Source organism: Salmo trutta, chromosome 3, assembly GCF_901001165.1.
Source record: "Salmo trutta chromosome 3, fSalTru1.1, whole genome shotgun sequence".
NCBI classification, from domain to species: Eukaryota; Metazoa; Chordata; class Actinopteri; order Salmoniformes; family Salmonidae; genus Salmo; species Salmo trutta.
This window is the reverse complement of record NC_042959.1, coordinates 10,083,946-10,101,378: the sequence shown is the minus strand read 5'-3', so window position 1 is coordinate 10,101,378 and position 17,433 is coordinate 10,083,946. Positions and strand designations below refer to the sequence as shown.

General features: G+C 42.0%; 3 protein-coding genes across 5 annotated transcripts; 1 reads left to right on the top strand and 2 right to left on the bottom strand.

Annotated features, from left to right (window-relative positions):
- Positions 1–1,031: 1,031 nt before the first annotated feature.
- On the bottom strand, positions 1,032–2,662 carry cuedc2 (CUE domain containing 2). Its single transcript, XM_029722719.1, has 2 exons — positions 2,239–2,662; positions 1,032–2,067 (listed from the first exon to the last, which is right to left on the bottom strand). The coding sequence occupies exon 2, from the start codon at positions 2,051–2,053 to the stop codon at positions 1,214–1,216; it is 840 nt and encodes a 279-aa protein (XP_029578579.1). The 5' UTR covers positions 2,054–2,067; positions 2,239–2,662; the 3' UTR covers positions 1,032–1,213.
- A 2,444-nt stretch (positions 2,663–5,106) lies between these two features.
- LOC115167971 (uncharacterized) lies at positions 5,107–8,005 on the bottom strand. 3 transcript variants are annotated; one of them, XM_029722791.1, is made up of 4 exons: positions 7,919–8,005; positions 7,109–7,464; positions 6,763–6,915; positions 5,107–5,982 (listed from the first exon to the last, which is right to left on the bottom strand). In XM_029722791.1, exons 2-4 carry the CDS (start codon positions 7,460–7,462, stop codon positions 5,791–5,793), a joined length of 699 nt encoding a protein of 232 aa, XP_029578651.1. In that variant the 5' UTR covers positions 7,463–7,464; positions 7,919–8,005; the 3' UTR covers positions 5,107–5,790. The 3 variants fall into 3 exon arrangements, with proteins under 3 accessions (XP_029578651.1, XP_029578643.1, XP_029578633.1); XM_029722783.1 differs by having other exon boundaries at positions 7,827–7,982; XM_029722773.1 differs by having other exon boundaries at positions 7,109–7,982.
- A 1,212-nt stretch (positions 8,006–9,217) lies between these two features.
- On the top strand, positions 9,218–16,996 carry LOC115167943 (ankyrin repeat and SOCS box protein 12). The gene is made up of 5 exons (XM_029722705.1): positions 9,218–9,354; positions 12,313–12,506; positions 12,845–13,027; positions 13,280–13,808; positions 14,062–16,996. The coding sequence occupies exons 2-5, from the start codon at positions 12,345–12,347 to the stop codon at positions 14,193–14,195; spliced, it is 1,008 nt and encodes a 335-aa protein (XP_029578565.1). The 5' UTR covers positions 9,218–9,354; positions 12,313–12,344; the 3' UTR covers positions 14,196–16,996.
- Positions 16,997–17,433: the final 437 nt, after the last annotated feature.

Sequence of the window (17,433 nt, the reverse complement as noted above, 5' to 3'; positions counted from 1 at the left end):
GGGTCCCTGTCTGGGGCTTCAGGGCTGAGATGAGCTGTAGGGGGACCAGCTGGGTCTCAGTCTGGGGCTTCAGGGCTGAGATGAGCTGTAGTAGGACCAGCTGGGTCCCATTTTGGGCAGCAATGAGCTGTAAGGGGACCAGCTGGGTCCCAGTCTGGGCAGCAGGGTTGATCCTTTCCTTGCAGGGTCCAGACACTCACTGCCTCTGCTGCCTACCCCTCTGCAGCCCTTTCTCCTGTCTCTCCCTCTGTCCTTTAGGATTGGGGGCTTCCCCTCTCCTCTCTTGGTTGTTCTCTGTGTACTTGTATGACCATCCTCCTCCACGTCTCACTCTGCAACCCCTACCTCCCCCTCCCTCGGAGGGCTGCTCTTTCCCCCCCTCTCCTCCTGCCTCTCCTCTCACTCGCTGCTGTAGTTTCTGTGTTCTGTGTACTTGTATGACCATCCTCCTCCATGTCTCACTCTGCAACTTCTGCCTCCCCCTCCCTTGGAGGGCTGGTCTTTCCCCCTCTCTCATTTCCCTATCCTGCAGTTTCTGGGTTCAGCTGATTGTTGACCTGTGTTATCATTCTCCAGAAGTAGCTCTCCAGGCCCTTTTCATGCTGCGGGAAAAACCACTTCCAGTCTAAGGAACAACTTCCGCCAACATGGCGCCGCATGTTTACAAGGTCGCTAATAACTTATTTTAGTAAAAAAAACGGATATTTTTATTTTATAAAAGAAATGGGTGCACAGGCTCAATGGACTAAACTTACCCTTATATGAGGAATAAGGTATTGTGATAGAGCACTGAAAATAGTGTTTTGAAACAGACCCCAAATCATTTCCCCCTGCCAGAAAAAATACCCATAAAAATAATATCTGACCCCAAAAAATCTGTACCATGTCAGACCTGCTGAAATGGAAGAAAACAGTACAGTTTGGACATAAGAGAATCAAATGTAGCGGTTCCACAAGTCTTATACACATGGCCAGCCCACTACCAGAGCACATCACGACCCACCTAGAGAACAAAACAACGATGCCAGAGAATCACTGCAAAGGAGAAATTATATTCCAAGCAAGACGATGGCCACACATTTTTCAAATCAGACACTTATACATACCAAAAACAAACATATTCCATAACCAAGCAAACAAAAAAACAAGGCATTGAGAAAGGATGTAAACAACAAAGTCAATGGCGGGTGTTCCGCAGAGTGCCAGTCAGTCATCAATGGAACCTGTATTTGCGTGCGGGTTTGATGCTGACGTAGGTCTTCTTCACCTCCTCCGTCTCCTCTTTCTTCACCAGTTGGTACCGCTCCCCTTTTGTGGTCACCACCTGGTTGCTGTGGTAACGCACCAGTTTTTTAGGGGCATCTTTAGGTGCAACAGGCCTGTGTGTTTTCTTATCTTCCTCCCTGTCCACTAGCATGTACTTCTCCAGGATGCTCTCTTTCATCTTCTGCTCTGCCTGAGGGGAAGCCATCTTCCCATGGTTTACGTTTAGAGGTGTGTGGCTGAGCTGGATGTCTCCTTCGATGATGAGGCGGACAGCCTCCTCCATGTCACCTTTAGCAATGGACAAGGCACTCCTGGCCTCTGATAGTCTGCACTTGGGGAACATCTCCAGAAGGAGCGGCTCTTGGGCCTCCCACTCAGAGAATGGCACCTTGGCGGTGGCCCCCTCAGTCTGTGTAGTAAGGCAGTGCATCTCTCTCACAGGAGACCCAGTGGAGGTAGCGCCTACTGTCAGTGGGACCTCCATTCTAGCCTTTGGCACACTATTTTCTGAACTCCGGGCTGTGGCTAGTTTAGAAGCCAGGCTGAACATCATATCACAAACGTTAACACTGTCAATTTCAGCAAAGCCAGGAATGTAGGCCTCCAGCATTTCTACAAAGACCTCCACGTCAAAGTTCTCCTCCACGCTCTCCTGAGATCCCAGATCCTCCAGGACTCCAGTGATGTAGGGAAGCAACACATCATCCAGGGAACTCAGGTCTGCTTCGGGAATGCATGTCTGGATGAACTCCTGCAGGGTATCGTGGATTATCTTGTGAAGGTCCATAATGGGCTCAAAACCTGTTAACAAAAAAAAACAATACCAAATTCAGATTGATTCAAATGTGACGACAGAAATAAACGGGATTGCGAATTATGCCGCCTTTAACCTAACTATACGCTATCACGAATCATTACGAATTGATGATAGCTAGCTAGAAGTAAACAAAACGAAAACAAAATGAATCGTACCGGCGACCGCTGACTGTGAAGCAGGCAAGAATGGCTAACGTAACTTCAGGTTTTCAAAGGTTGACCAAACCGAACTAATATCAAAGAAAGTGGACACTATGATATATTATCTTCAGGATTTTCTGATCTATTGAAGGACAACAATCACGTAATGAGAAGAGATGACGAGAATCGGATTGCCGTTAACTATCTATAGTAGCTAAACTGGCTAGCTACAATAGCAGAACAAAAAGCTAGCAAGCCTAAACGAATATCGGTGTAGTAAAGTGCAACAAAAACTACGACGTGCAAATACAAATCTAACCTTAAAACGTGCAAGAAATAAAATGTTGTTCCAATTGTGTATCTACAAACTGTGTGAATAATTAGCCAGCTAAGCGATTAGAAAGACTGTTAGCAACTCAAATGTTTACACACGAATAACTAGAATAGAACCATTTTCCCAGCGAGTTCAGCGCTGTCAACAATCATTCCTTACCGCCACCTATCGAACTGGAGTGGGATTAGATCATGAAAAGGATCTTAAAAGAAAAAAGTACATTACTTTAAACTAAACCTTCATTTGTTCGCTTATATGTCACATTACTCCATTATATGTAAAAATATGCCCTACACGTGTATTTTCCTAGGACACTGACTTTGCTGATCACTACTTTATTGGGGAAAAGTGTAATTAAGACTGAAGTGGTTGTCTCACCAAGCCATTTTAAAATGAATGCACTTATTGCAGAGCGTCTGCTAAATGACAGAAATGTAAATGTAGCCAAGGCCTGTCTGTCATGCCACCAACAGATCCATCATAACGCTCCTATCTGTCCACTGTGTAAGGTCAAGAGTCTCTCCCGCAAGAAACCCAAGATGAAGCCTGACGAGCCTCACACTCTCCTACTACCACCTCATACTGATACATTTCATCGCTGGAATTCAGTAATACACATCTTTATAACCTTCTCCATGCCATGGAACCTACATTTAGTATCATCTTCATTATCCTATGTGTTTTCTTTTTAAATCAGTGCTGAGTGTTAAAATGTAATTGCTAACCTTACAGTGCATTCATAAAGTATTCAGTCCCCTTCACTTTTTCCAGATTTTGTTAAATTACAGACTCATTCTAAAATTGCTTAAATTGATTTTCCCCCTCATCAATCTATACAAAATATCCCATAATGACAAAGCAAAAAGGTTTTTGAAAAATGTTAGCTAATTTTAAAGAAAATAGAAAAACTGAAATATCACATTTACATTAGTATTCAGACTCTTTACTCAGTACTTTGTTGAAGCACCTTTGGCAGTGATTACGGCCTCGATTCTTCTTGGGTATGACGCTACAAGCTTGGTACACCTGTATTTGAGGAATTTCTCCCAATCTTCTCTGCAGATCTTCTCAAGCTCTGTCAGGTTGGATGGGGAACGTCGCTGCACAGCTATTTTCAGTCCGGGTTTTGGCAGGGCAACTTGTACTGAAGCCAATCCCTCATTGTCTTGGCTGTGTGCTTAGGGTCGTTGTTCTGTTGGAAGGTGAACCTTCGCCCCAGTCTGAGGTCCTGAGCGCTCTGGAGCAGGTTTTCATCAAAGATCTCTCTGTACTTTGCTCCATTCATCTTTCCCTTGATCCTGACTAGTCTCCCAGTCCCTGCTGCTGAAAAACATCCCCACAGCATGATGCTGCCACCACCACGCTTCACCGTAGGTATGGTGCCAGGTTTCCAATGGTGATTTTAGCGTGTAAATCTTGGTGGGGGAAAAGAAAAGTGGAACGCATGCCAGAAAAGCATATGCACAACATTACGCAACACTAAACAATACATGAATTGCACTATAACGGTGACAAACGGTGCCCGCAAACATAACAGCAGTCCCAATATCTTACCACTGCTACCCCTGGCTATCAGCAGAGCCTTGTCTGGCAGCAAAACAGTTCATTCAGCCTCATTTACTGCCTTTTAAAAAAACATATCTGATATGGCTGACTTGCTTAAACAAATGTGGTTTCTACAGACAATTGAGATGTACAAACTATGGCAGAAGGCGACGACAAGCAGATAAGAGGCAATCTGCAATTTTCATTAAGACAATGAGCGAGCTAGGACGGACGTAACGTTAGTCAATATAACTATTTGTTTAGCACTTTTGAAATGTACGCGACAGAATTCAGAACATGGGCCGTTCTTAAAGTGTTCTCCCTGTACACCAAGTCAGAAGCATAGGATGAATAAAGGTAGGCATATAAGCAGACAATGAAAGCTCTTAAAATATTTCTCTAAAACAGGTTATAGGCTACAGTAGAACAGTCAGAACAGTAGGCGAAATTAAGAGGGGTAAATTATTAGGGTGAGGCACATGGGATACTAACATCTTACCCAAGTGCAGACTATCAGAGGCCAGGAGTGCCTTGTCCACACAGCCACTGCCACTGATTCCTTCCAAACCACCCGTTGAATTAGCGATTTCCAACTTAATGTTTATGTCCAATGGCCAATGAGCACCGATATGTTTTATCTATCATTTCTCTTCATTATTTCTCTTCCTATGACAAGGATTAAAGAGGATTTGCCAGTAGACTGTCGACTTGACTCATGATGATGACTGCTAGCTAAAATTGGGAAAGTATGATGTTGACATGATCAGTCCAATCAAAGCTACTGTACATATAACGTGATTTAAAGCCATTTTATCTGTGGCCAATGACCTTGAGCCTTCATGGATGGGCACTTCTATGGCAGCAGCCAAAGGGCTAGAATTTTCAATGTACCGAGTCAATGTGCGGGGGTACAGGTTAGTTGAGGTAATTTGTACATGTAGGCAGTGGTAAAGTGACTATGCATAGATAATAAACAGCGAGTTTACAAGCAACAAGTCGAGATCTGTATTCGCTAAAAGTTTTTATTCAAAGTATGAATTTCGGCATCCTATGGAAGGACCGCGGTTGTACAGGACAAACATAATCAACTGATGGTGACTCAATGTTGTTGCTCGCATTTCACGCAACCAGTTATCAAAACTCAACTCCGCCTCGACATAAGCCAACGGAGTTGAGCGTTCTTCAGCTAATGTTGCTATTGGTTCTAACATTACAAATGTAAAACATACAGCATTTACTTGTTACTCTGTATTTAACATGTTTGCATTGCATGAACACTTTCCATGGCTGAACTATAATGACTGTGCTGTAACGGTTTGTGATGATATGAAAGTGGGTTCATTGTTGGAGTGTATAACCCAGGAAGTTGTTCTAATGTTTACTGAAGGCATAATGGACGGTCAAGGACTGACAAAACCATGATGCTTATTTGCTTTTAACAGTGTTGTATGTGAAACTTGAAGACAAAAATAAATGTATTTTGTACTGCAGTTGGAATTGTATTTCCTTTTATGCTTCAAGATGAATCTCATTATAATACACATGATCAATGACAGTCAGTGAAAGTCACAGTCTGCAATCCACTTCCACGTAGGGCTGTCTCGACGCAAAAGTAGTTCACTAGGGAAAAGGGTGCCATTTCTGCTATGCTCAGTCACATGGCCAGCATGAGGGTACACTGAGCTCAGTTATTGTATTGTCGTCAGGGTAACCCCAGATTGACGTTCTCTTGTCTGGGTACATCCAGATTCCTGTTCTGTCTCCAAGGTAACCCCAAGTTGCTGTCTTCCTCTGGCCTGCAGTTGTTCCCAGATCCTGCTGGGGGCGTCAGAGGGCTTGGGGAGGCCCCTTAGCAACTCTCCCAACAGACACACAGCGTCCTACAACACATGAGAACACAGGTTACTTCCCCCACTACACACCCTATATTTTTTCTGGGACAGTTAGTAGTTTAGACGGCCATTTTGGCACAGAAACCTAAAATAATAGAGCAAAGCAGGAAATGTATTGACAAGACGGAAGCAGAAAGGAACACCACAATTGAAGATCCTGTACTCTATGTGCAGTCCGTCTTCCTGTGTTGTACCCTGTTGTAGAGGTGTGTTGTGTTGTACCCTGTTGTAGAGGTGTGTTGTGTTGTACCCTGTTGTAGAGGTGTGTTGTGTTGTGCTGTACCCTGTTGTAGAGGTGTGTTGTACCCTGTTGTAGAGGTGTGTTGTACCCTGTTGTAGAGGTGTGTGTTTGTGTGTGTTGTGTTGCACCCTGTTGTAGAGGTATGTTGTACCCTGTTGTAAAGGTGTGTTGTGTTGTACCCTGTTGTAGAGGTGTGTTGTGTTGTACCCTGTTGTAGAGGTGTGTGTTTGTGTGTGTTGTGTTTCACCCTGTTGTAGAGGTATGTTGTACCCTGTTGTAAAGGTGTGTTGTGTTGTACCCTGTTGTAGAGGTGTGTTGTGTTGTACCCTGTTGTAGAGGTGTGTTGTACCCTGTTGCAGAGGTGTGTGTGTGTGTGTGTTGTGTTGTACCCTGTTGTAGAGGTGTGTTGAGTTATACCCTGTTGTAGAGGTGTGTTGTGTTGTACCCTGTTGTAGAGGTGTGTTGTGTTGTACCCTGTTGTAGAGGTGTGTTGTACCCTGTTGTAGAGGTGTGTGTGTGTGTTGTACCCTGTTGTAGAGGTGTGTGTGTAGTTTATCCTCCAGTGTGTTAGTGTCTAGTTGAGTAGTCTTCCTCCTGATGAAGGTGTTCAGGGACAAAGCTGCCTGCTGCTGCACACACACTCCACACACTGATGGGTCATGCAGCTCCGTGTCCATGGCCTGTTAATTAACACACACACACACACACACACACACACACACACACACACACACAGTGTGTCAGTAATTGCTGCAGACAGTCAGCCTCACCCCCATAGAGAGATACGGCTGAGAGATACAATGAGGCTAAACCAAGGTAGATCCACCAGAACTGATACACAGTTACTCTGCCCAGATAAAGTGTCCGTCTCACCCGTCTCATCTCCTCTGTGAAAGTCTTCATCTTCAGGGCAGAAATTAACTGTAAAGGGACAGGCTCTCCTGCAAGGTCCTCGCTCTCCCTCTGTCTCATCACAATCTTTTCCTTCTGCCTCTCTCTCCTCTCACTCACTGCTGTAGTTTCTGTGTTCTGTTTTCTGTGTATTTGTATGATCATTCTCCTCCACGTCTCACTCTGCAACCCCTGCCTCCCCCTCCCTCGGGGGGCTGTTCTCTTCTCCTGGCTCTCTCTCCACCCCGTCTCTCCTCCAGTTTCTGGCTTTAGTTTGTTGTTGACCTGTGTTATCATTCTCCTGCAGTAGATCTCTAGTGCCTCGTTATCCTCCATACCTAGGGCCAAGAAAAAGCCATTTTCACTCAGCCGGAAATGCCACTTCAATGTCTAGGGAACACAACTTCCGGCAACATGGCGCTGCATTTGTTTATGACGTTGCCAAAGTAACTTCGACTTTCAAAGGTTGAACAAACCGACTTAATATCAAACACTGTGGCCACTATGTGATATTATTTTCAGGATTTTCTGATCAACTGACGGACAACTGAATCACGTAACGAGAGGAGTTGACGAAAGTTGGATTGATGCTACCTAAACTAGCTAGCTGTACTGCTGCCAGCAGACCATAACGTCTGGCCTCAACGAATATAGTAAAATGCACACAACTACAACGTACACGTAACATAAAAAAACGAACCTTGTTGACGCAATTATGTATCCCCAAACTTTGTGATGAATTAGCTAGCTATTATATAAAATGTCAAATGCTTTAGCTAGCTAGCTACCCACCCAAAACTACAACAGAGCAACAATCTTGTTCTTGCGAGCGCAGTGCTGCTAACAATGAGTATTTACCGCCACCTAGCGTACTGGAGTGGGGTCGATGAAGAGGCTCCAAAAAAGAAAAAGTTAATATTTAGAAATACTTTTGGCTAAGCTCAGTTGTTATCTGCCTGCTTATATATTTTTATATGACAATATTTTATGTAAATCATGATGCTTTATGATATTATATCATAGTATACTTTATTACCTGCGTACATTTTATTGTAGAAACGTATATTATAGGTAGGCATAATTAAACTACAAAAGCTGGCCTACTTTGAGAAATTGGCTACATTTTCAGTTCAGTTATAAGGACAAAGTAATCTAAGCTATAAGCAAACAATGGTTACATCAAATAATTTCCCTTCCCTGTGTTTTTGAGAGGCGGAAACAGACTTCACTTCCCAAAATGCCTGGAATGTGCAGATCATCTTGGAAAAGAATGTAAGATGACCACCATACTTCTACAAATGCAGAGGTCTTCTTGATCATGGTTCTGCGGGCAGGGCAGGGCTGTGTGAACAGCTGATAGTCTACAACAGCCTCTCTGACAGTCAGACAGCTGCGCACAGACTATAAGATCGTTGCCAGTCACAGGGTAAACTAAAGAAATGGAGGTGATGACAGGCCTGTTACACGTAGACACAATACAGCACAAATCATTTATCTTAAAGGATTTCACTACAAACTTATACTCTTTAAAAAAAGATTTGAAACCTAAAGGGTTAAAGTTACTTTTGGTGAGCATGGCAAGCTAAAATGAAAATAGACTGAAGTAAGCCTATCTGATTTCAGATCACACATCATCGAATGACATGTTTGCTGGTACAGTAGTCTAGTGGTGTATTTCTACTACTGAACATCAGTTCTAGAAGTGCTGCCTTATCATGTAATCTTTACTCAGGACACAGTGAAACACCAGGGAATACCAAGGCCCCTGCCCACCAACCAAACTCACAGCCTGAGTGTCAGTGTCACTAGTCTATCACCCATCTAATTATAACCCCCCACAGTTCTCCAAGAATGGAAGTTTAGATAGGTCCATCTGTGGGACTAAAAATAGCCCCCCAGCAGCACCCAGCCAGCCAGACCCCCTCTCTGCTCTGCTGTGTTAGACAGCAACACATATGCACACCCGTGCGCACACACACACACACGAAACCCAACACACACACACACACACACACACACACACACACACACACACACACACACACACACACACACACACACACACACACACACACACACACACACACACACACACACACAAACACACACAAACACACACACACACTCAGCTCTTAGACCCCAGTCCCTGTGTGGATACAGCAACACATTCCTCTTGGAGTCTCCTCTTCCTCCATGTGACCAACGGACCATGGAGTTATAAGAGAGTGGTAAGTGTTTACTACCAACGTCCTGATTAACATTGTTGGCAGAAAAATCCCTGTTTGGTGACCCTGTAGGTGAGGTAAGTAGAAAGCATTGTTAACCACCATTTGCTGTGTGGCTATGGGTTTTTGGATTATGGTAGCTATAGCAGGAGTTAAATGGGGAATGGGATTCTGTCTGGGTTGGAAGTTTTTAACAATCCCCAAATCTGTTTCTTTTTGATCGTATTTTCCATGATCATATTTAGAAATATTTCATTTTCTTAATCCATTTCCCCATTATACCCTCTCTGCAAACTTGTGCAAACCCATATGGTGAGGATGTGGATTTCACTAATTTAACCCTTGCATAGTAATGTCTATTTCAAGAAGTGCTCATCCCACTTGGCTTCCAATAACACATTTACAGATGTCTGAGAGTAAATGAACTGAATGTTATATATTATTCTGTGAACTGGGCTCTATGTAGTGTGTGAGAGATGCATGTAGCACAAACATTCCCAGCACTTAAGTGGCCTATCTATTTCTGTCTCTATCTATTTCTATCTATTGTCTATTCCTGTCTATTATAGATTCCCTGTCTCTATGTATTACTTTCTATTATAGATTCCCTGTCTCTATCTATTTCTATCTATTGTCTATTCCTGTCTATTATATATTCCCTGTCTCTATCTATTTCCTGTCTCTATGTATTACTTTCTATTATAGATTCCCTGTCTCTATCTATTCCTATCTATTGTCTATTCCTGTCTATTATAGATTCCCTGTCTCTATCTATTCCTATCTATTGTCTATTCCTGTCTATTATATATTCCCTGTCTCTATCTATTTCCTGTCTCTATGTATTACTTTCTATTATAGATTCCCTGTCTCTATCTATTCCTATCTATTGTCTATTCCTGTCTATTATATATTCCCTGTCTCTATCTATTTCCTGTCTCTATGTATTACTTTCTATTATAGATTCCCTGTCTCTATCTATTTCCTGTCTCTATGTATTACTTTCTATTATAGATTCCCTGTCTCTATCTATTTCCTGTCTCTATGTATTACTTTCTATTATAGATTCCCTGTCTCTATCTATTCCCTGTCTCTATGTATTACTTTCTATTATAGATTCCCTGTCTCTATCTATTCCCTGTCTCTATGTATTACTTTCTATTATAGATTCCCTGTCTCTATCTATTTCCTGTCTCTATGTATTACTTTCTATTATATATTCCCTGTCTCTATCTATTCCCTGTCTCTATTTATTTCCATCTCCATCTATTACTGTCAATATCTATTCCCTGTCTCTATTTATTCCAGTCTCTATCTATTCCTGTCTTTTATCTATTCCCTGTCTCTATCTATTCCCTGTCTCTATTTATTCCCTATCTCTATCTATTCCGGTCTCCATCTATTCCTGTCTCTAGCTATTCCTTGTCTCTATCCATTCTGGTCTCTGTCTATTCCTGCCTATATCTATTCCCTGTCTCTATCTATTCCTTTCTATTATCTATTCCCTGTCTCAATCTATTCCTGTCTCTATATATTCCCTGTCTCAATCTATTCCTGTCTCTATATATTCCCTGTCTCTATCTATTCCTGTCTCTATCTATTCCCCGTCTCTATCTATTCCATCTATATCTATTCTGGTCTTTATCTATTCCCTGTCTCTGTCTATTCCTTTCTATTATCTATTCCCTGTCTGTATCTATTCTAGTCTCTATCTATTCCTGTCTCTATATATTCCCTGTCTGTATCTATTCTAGTCTCTATCTATTCCTGTCTCTATATATTCCCTGTCTCTATCTATTCCCTGTCTCTATTTATTCCTGTCTCTATCTATGTCTATCTCTATCTATTTATGTCACTATCTATTCCTGTCTCTACCAATTCCTGTCTATATCTATTCCCTGTCTCTATCTATTCCTGTCTATTATCTATTCCTGTCTCTATCTATTCCTGTCTATTATCTTTTCCTGTCTATTATCTATTCATGTCTCTAGCTATTCCTGTATATTTATTCCCATCTCTATCTAGTGCTGTCTATTATCTATTCTTGTCTATTCCTGTATATTATCTATTCCCTGTCTTTATCTATTCCTGTCTCTATCTATTCCTGTCTATTATCTAATCCTGTCTATTATCTATTCCTTGTCTATTATCTATTCCTTGTCTATTATCTATTCACGTCTCTATCTATTATCTATTCCTGTCTCTATTTATTCCCATCTCTATCTAGTGCTGTCTATTATCTATTCCTGTTTATTGTCTATTCCTGTATATTATCTATTCCCTGTCTCTATCTATTCCCTTTCTCTATCTAGTCCTGTCTATGATCTATTCCTCTCTGTTATCTATCCTGTCTCTTATCAATTCCCTGTCTCTATCTATTCCTGTCTATGATATATTCCTGTCTCTATCTATTCCCTGTCTCTATCTATTCACTGTCTTTATCTATAGCTGTTTCTATCTATTTCCTGTCTCTATCTATCCCTATCTATATCTATTTCTGTTTCTATCTATTCCCTGTCTGTTATCTATTCCTGCCTATTATCTATTCCCTGTCTATCTATTACCGTCCTGAAGCACAGATGATCCCTGGCTGGTACAAACCCAATCAGTTTAGCTATGCCTGTGTGTCTGTATTCTCCCTGTCTTGGTCTGATGCCGGTGTCTGATTCCAATTCTCCCTCCGAGGATCTATAAAGGTTATTCATTAACTTAATTATATCCCCCCCCTCTCTCTCTCTCCTCTCTCTCTTTCTCCTCTCTCTCTCTCGATCTTCTCTCTCTCTCTCTTTCTCCTCTCTCTCTCTCTCTCTCTCTCCTCTCTCTTTCTCCCCTCTCTCTCTCTCTCTTTCTCCTCTCTCTCTCTCTCTCTTTCTCCTCTCTCTCTCTCTCTTTCTCCTCTCTCTCTCCTCTCTCTTTCTCCTCTCTCTCTTCTCTCTCTCTCTCTCTCTCTCTCTCTTTCCTCAGATGGGGGAGTTGTAACTGTTAGTAGTAACAGTATGGTCCTAGACAGTATCATATACATCTATAGTAACAGTATGGTCCTAGACAGTATCAACAAACCCACCAACCCTCTCAAGATGAGTCTAATGGATGTCTCCAAGATCTTCTCTCTGCTTCAGCCCAAGGAAGAGGATGAGGAGGACAATGAGCATGGCCAGGTACAACCAATGAGCTTGCAGTGCTTTGTAACTTAGCAACCTATCACGAGACAGCATCAGTAGACTTGCACAGCATCAGACCCACTGGAAAGATTGTAAGGGTGTGACTTCCAAGTCTACATGGGTGTGACCTAACCAGGGTCGTATTCATAAGGACATCATTTACAAATGATGTCCAACCGAAAACGTTAACAAGCTTATTTTATTGAACAAGTTCAGATAGTACCTCCCTGCTTCTGTTTTGTTTTGTTTTGAGTGTAGGGAACACCACCAAGCAGTGCAGCCCAATAACACTGTGTCTGTGGTAAGTGGTGGTGTAACACTCCTCTGTTCCCCAGGCTCTGAACCAGGCCGTGAGCAGTGATGACGTGGTGGTGTTAGTTGAGCTGTTGTCCCAGGAGAGCTACAGAAGGTGTATCAACAGCAGAAGCGGCTGGGGCATCCCTGTGACCCCCCTACGGACCGCCGCAGCACACGGACATCTGAGGTGTCTGGAACTCCTGCTGGAGCATGGAGCGGAGGTCAGATGTGGTGATAGAGTACTTTGGACTAGCTTCTCGTACCCAGACGCCTACTCCTGACATGGACTAAAAAAATCCTGGTTTAATTTACAGTCTGCATTTTTAGAGTTAAGGTTGATTCAAACAACAGCCATTTACTCTATGCTACTGTATACGCATGTTGTGACAGCTGCTGATGTAAAAATGGCTTTAGACATAAATGTGATTTAGCCTATTGATTAATTATTGTTTGGTGATTGATTGGTTTTGCAGGTGGACAGTCTAGATGTGAAGGCCCAGACCCCTCTGTTTACAGCGGTCAGTGGTAAACACCTGGACTGTGTTGTGGTCTTACTAAAGGCTGGAGCCGACCCCAACGGCAGCCCGTACAACAACTGTTCCCCGGTGCTGACCGCCGCCCGCGAGGGAGACGTGGAGGTCCTCAGGGAGCTGCTTCAGTTCGGAGCCGAGGTCGACGTCTGGCCCAAAGTCCCTGAGTGGGCCTCCAACGCCACAGCCTGCAGGGGACCCCTGTACATATCCGCTGTATATGGACACCTGGACTGTTTTAAGCTGCTACTGCTCCACGGGGCCAACCCTAACTATAACTGTAAGTCAGAGAAGATGCTGGCCAGGATCAAGCAGCCCAAGACGGTGCTGGAGATGTGTCTGAGATATGGCTGTGGAGTGGAATACATACAGCTGCTCATAGACTTTGGGGCAGACGTGTATCTGCCCACGCTGATTATCGACAAGACCACCAAGCAGAACGAAGCAGTGGTGCTGCTGCTCAAGGAGAGAGGTGAGAACATCACACACACTTGTTTCACTTTTGTATCATATTTGTTAAACAGTCGTTTCAGTTTTGTTAAACAGTTGTTTCAGATTCGTTACGTTTGTTGCACATAAGTTATACATTTGTTACATATTTGACTCTCACATATTCAGTCTGTTCTGTATCTCTAATTGATTGATGGTTGTTAATGATGAGAACATTGGAGACTTTCTCGTATTTCATTGAATTAACAAGAATCTCTGCTGTGTTTTATTTCCAGTTTGTCCCAATACTCTGATGTCACTGACACGGCTTGCGATTCGGAGATACCTCCCCATGGTTAATAAAATGACGTCCGTAGACCGCTTGGACATTCCCCAGATACTGAGGAACTACCTGAAACATCTCACCTGACCTCTATCTCCTGACCTCTGAACTCTGCATGAAGATGATGTCACAAACGGATACGCTATATGGCTGTCTCAACAGTGGATTCCTCTGCTTCATCTCCACTGTTCTGAAAACACATGTTAGGAGAAAGCAATAGGGAGGATGATTTCTGCAAAACTTTCAAAAAATGTGCAACAATTTCATACCGTCCTCTTCTGTCTACTGAGTGCATCATGGCTGCAAAGTCCAGTTTGTTCTGTTTGTATTGTAGGTGTGAATAATAATTATGCCAAGTTTGCCTTTGAATAGCTGTAGAGGTTTTATTAGAAGAAACATGTTTATTTAACTTAATCTCTGTGATTGAATTCAGCAAATGTTTGGAAAATGTAATCATTGGAAATTGGTTGACGGATTCTGAAACTATGGTGAAAACACTGCCCTCTCCTGGACAGTTATATGAGTGCAGAGAGCTTCAGGAGAAACCTTTAGTAAGTGTAAAACTATGAGTAACCACTAGGTGTCCCACTACCACTGTAAATGTATTCTCCGTCTATGAAATCACTTCTCACCGTTGGCAAGTAATCTTTAGTCAAGCTAAAAACAATGTCATTTGTGGAATCTTGCTTGCATTAGGAGTGTCCTCGCTGATAGCTCAGCGACACAGTATTGTGTAGTGCATCGAACCAGGTTCAACCCAGTCAGTCACTGGAGCAGCAAACAAACAGGAAAACAAGACATTGCCTTATTTGAACAGAAGGATTAGTACACAGACAGGATATTACATCACATTACAGGATAAGGATATCCTGTCGAACGTCCACATTGACCTTAGAACACAGTTCAGTATATAGAGGTTTTAATTTCAACAGAAGTACAGTTATATCAATGTGGTTGAGTTTTTACAGAGTAATACAACGTAATAATTCCCAGAGCTCTTTGATTACGTCGAAACATACACAGACTTCTCCACGCTCCCCATTCACAGTTCCAGGGTTGTTTTTTTCCATTTCTACAACAAATCAAAACAAACCTAATCTAAGGCCAGAGAGAAAATATATGTTCCTGCTATTTGTACTGTACAAACATGGTGATGACATTTCAGACTGACAGATAAAATAGAAGTCATACCAGAGTCCCCCCCCAATCCCCCCCCCCCCCCAGATGGCAATGTGAATGTACAGTGAATAGCCTAGTAGCTCCAACTAAACTTGTTACTTGTCATGAAATCTGTTTCAGTGTGCATACATTAGTACCCTGACTGTTCTGAAACCACATACTACTGTATAACCAACTAGAGAAAAGCAACAAGGATTTGTAATGATGACTGTGTGTACTTCCCAAATGGCACCCTGTTCCCTGTGTAGCGCACTACATTTGACCAGGGCCCATAGGGACTATATAGGGAATAGGATGCCATTTGGGATGAAACCAGTGCATCATATGTATAATGGCTGCTAAAGATTTCTCCTTCCTTTCAGCCCTAAATATAGACTCACCCGGCCAACAACAGAATCAAGGGCTTATACTGTCAATGACTAAAACAACAACATTAATATCAACATAATATACCATATTACATTTCATAAATATTTGTGATAATATTGGAAGGAAAATAAATAGTGTGTCTCCTAAATGCACCTGAAAGAATCCATAACTGTGTTGAGTAGTGCTGTTGACATGAATAGATAGAGTACATGAATGTATTCAGGACGATGGTTACATATAGCTCCTTCTACCAGGTTTCTTATTGGTTCAGCATAAATACATGCTAACGCCATGAACAGTAGATAGATCTCCTATGTGGTGTGCCGTTGCCATAGAGAATGACCCTTTTACCTGGAATCTGTTCTGTAGGAGTAGTTCTGTAGGAGTAGTTCTGTAGGAGTAGTTCTGTAGGAGTAGTAAGATGCCAGAGAACTAACTGATCAAATGAACACATGATTTATCAAAGTATAAACTAGAGTCCAGGGTTATGTTAATGTCTTAACCACCAATCAATTAAATATTGATTGATAGCAAACCACAATCCAGTGTTATAATAATATTATTATGGCATGTCAGTGGATTGATATTCTCTACTGTTGTCTGCCATGAATAAATATAATCCCCCGGGAGGGAAACAGTATATTATGGCCTAGAGAAAACATCAGATCATTACATGGAATGAAACAGTGGCAGGTTGTAAAATAATGGCAAGCAGGTTGGTTGTTAAAAGAGAAAACCAAATCTTCAAAGAGTTAATCTCATGTGTCATGCAGAACTCTGGATGCCATAAACATCATGCTTCTACCTGGTACTGAGGGTAGAACTGGGTCTCTGGTACTGAGAATAGAACTGGGTCTCTGGTACTGAGGGTAGAACTGGGTCTCTGGTACTGAGAATAGAACTGGGTCTCTGGTACTGAGGCTAGAACTGGGTCTCAAATGGCACCCTCTTCCCTTTATAGTGCCCTACTTTTGAACAAGACCCATGGAGCTCTGGTCCAAAGTAGTGCACTATATAGGGAATATGGTGTCATTTGAGATGCAAACTAGAATTGAAACAACACTGTTGTCTGTCTCCAACAGAAAATACTAATATTGTAATATAATATATGATCTGTTGTTTATACACTATGCACATGTAGCTAGCTGCTAATCACAGGTAATATGACTGTTCTGTTTCCTCACCATTTTATGTCAGTTAGCTTCTCTAAAATGTGGAAGTTCAACTGGAAAATAAAAAAGTAGTTTAAATAAACCAAATACTGACTAACTATATAATCATCTCCCACCATTCTGTCCTTCTGTCAAACCCCCTACGTCTTTCATTAATACACTGAGGAGATCAATAGGAAAATGTATTCAAATCTAAACTGATTTAATCTACATTTAATTTAACCTCTACGGGATCGGTTGAGCTAACGAAGGCTAATGTGATTAGCATGAGGTTGTAAGTAACAAGAACATTTGCCAGGACATTGACATATCTGATATGGGAAGAAAGATTAAATTCTTGTTAATCTTACTTCACTGTCTAATTTACAGTAGCTATTACAGTGAAATAATACCATGCTATTCTTTGAGGAGAGTGGACAGTTATGAACTTGAAAATGTATCAATAAACCAATTAGGTACATTTGGGCAGACTCGATACAACATTTTGAACAGAAATGCAATGGTTCATTGGTTCAATCTAAAACTTTGCACATACACTGTTGCCATCTAGTGGCCAAAATCGAAACTGTACCAAACCTGGAATAATACATTATGGCCTTTCTCTT

Coding starts and splice junctions, on each gene's coding strand:
- LOC115167971 (XM_029722791.1), bottom strand. CDS start 7,462: ATGGAGGATAACGAGGCACTAGAGATCTACTGCAGGAGAATGATAACA. Junction 6,916..7,108: donor TCACAGAGGAGATGAGACGG/GTGAGACGGACA, acceptor GTTAATTAACAG/GCCATGGACACGGAGCTGCA. Junction 5,983..6,762: donor ACACACACCTCTACAACAGG/GTACAACACACA, acceptor CATGTGTTGTAG/GACGCTGTGTGTCTGTTGGG.
- cuedc2 (XM_029722719.1), bottom strand. CDS start 2,053: ATGGACCTTCACAAGATAATCCACGATACCCTGCAGGAGTTCATCCAG.
- LOC115167943 (XM_029722705.1), top strand. CDS start 12,345: ATGGTCCTAGACAGTATCATATACATCTATAGTAACAGTATGGTCCTA. Junction 12,507..12,844: donor AGGACAATGAGCATGGCCAG/GTACAACCAATG, acceptor TCTGTTCCCCAG/GCTCTGAACCAGGCCGTGAG. Junction 13,809..14,061: donor GCTGCTGCTCAAGGAGAGAG/GTGAGAACATCA, acceptor TTTTATTTCCAG/TTTGTCCCAATACTCTGATG.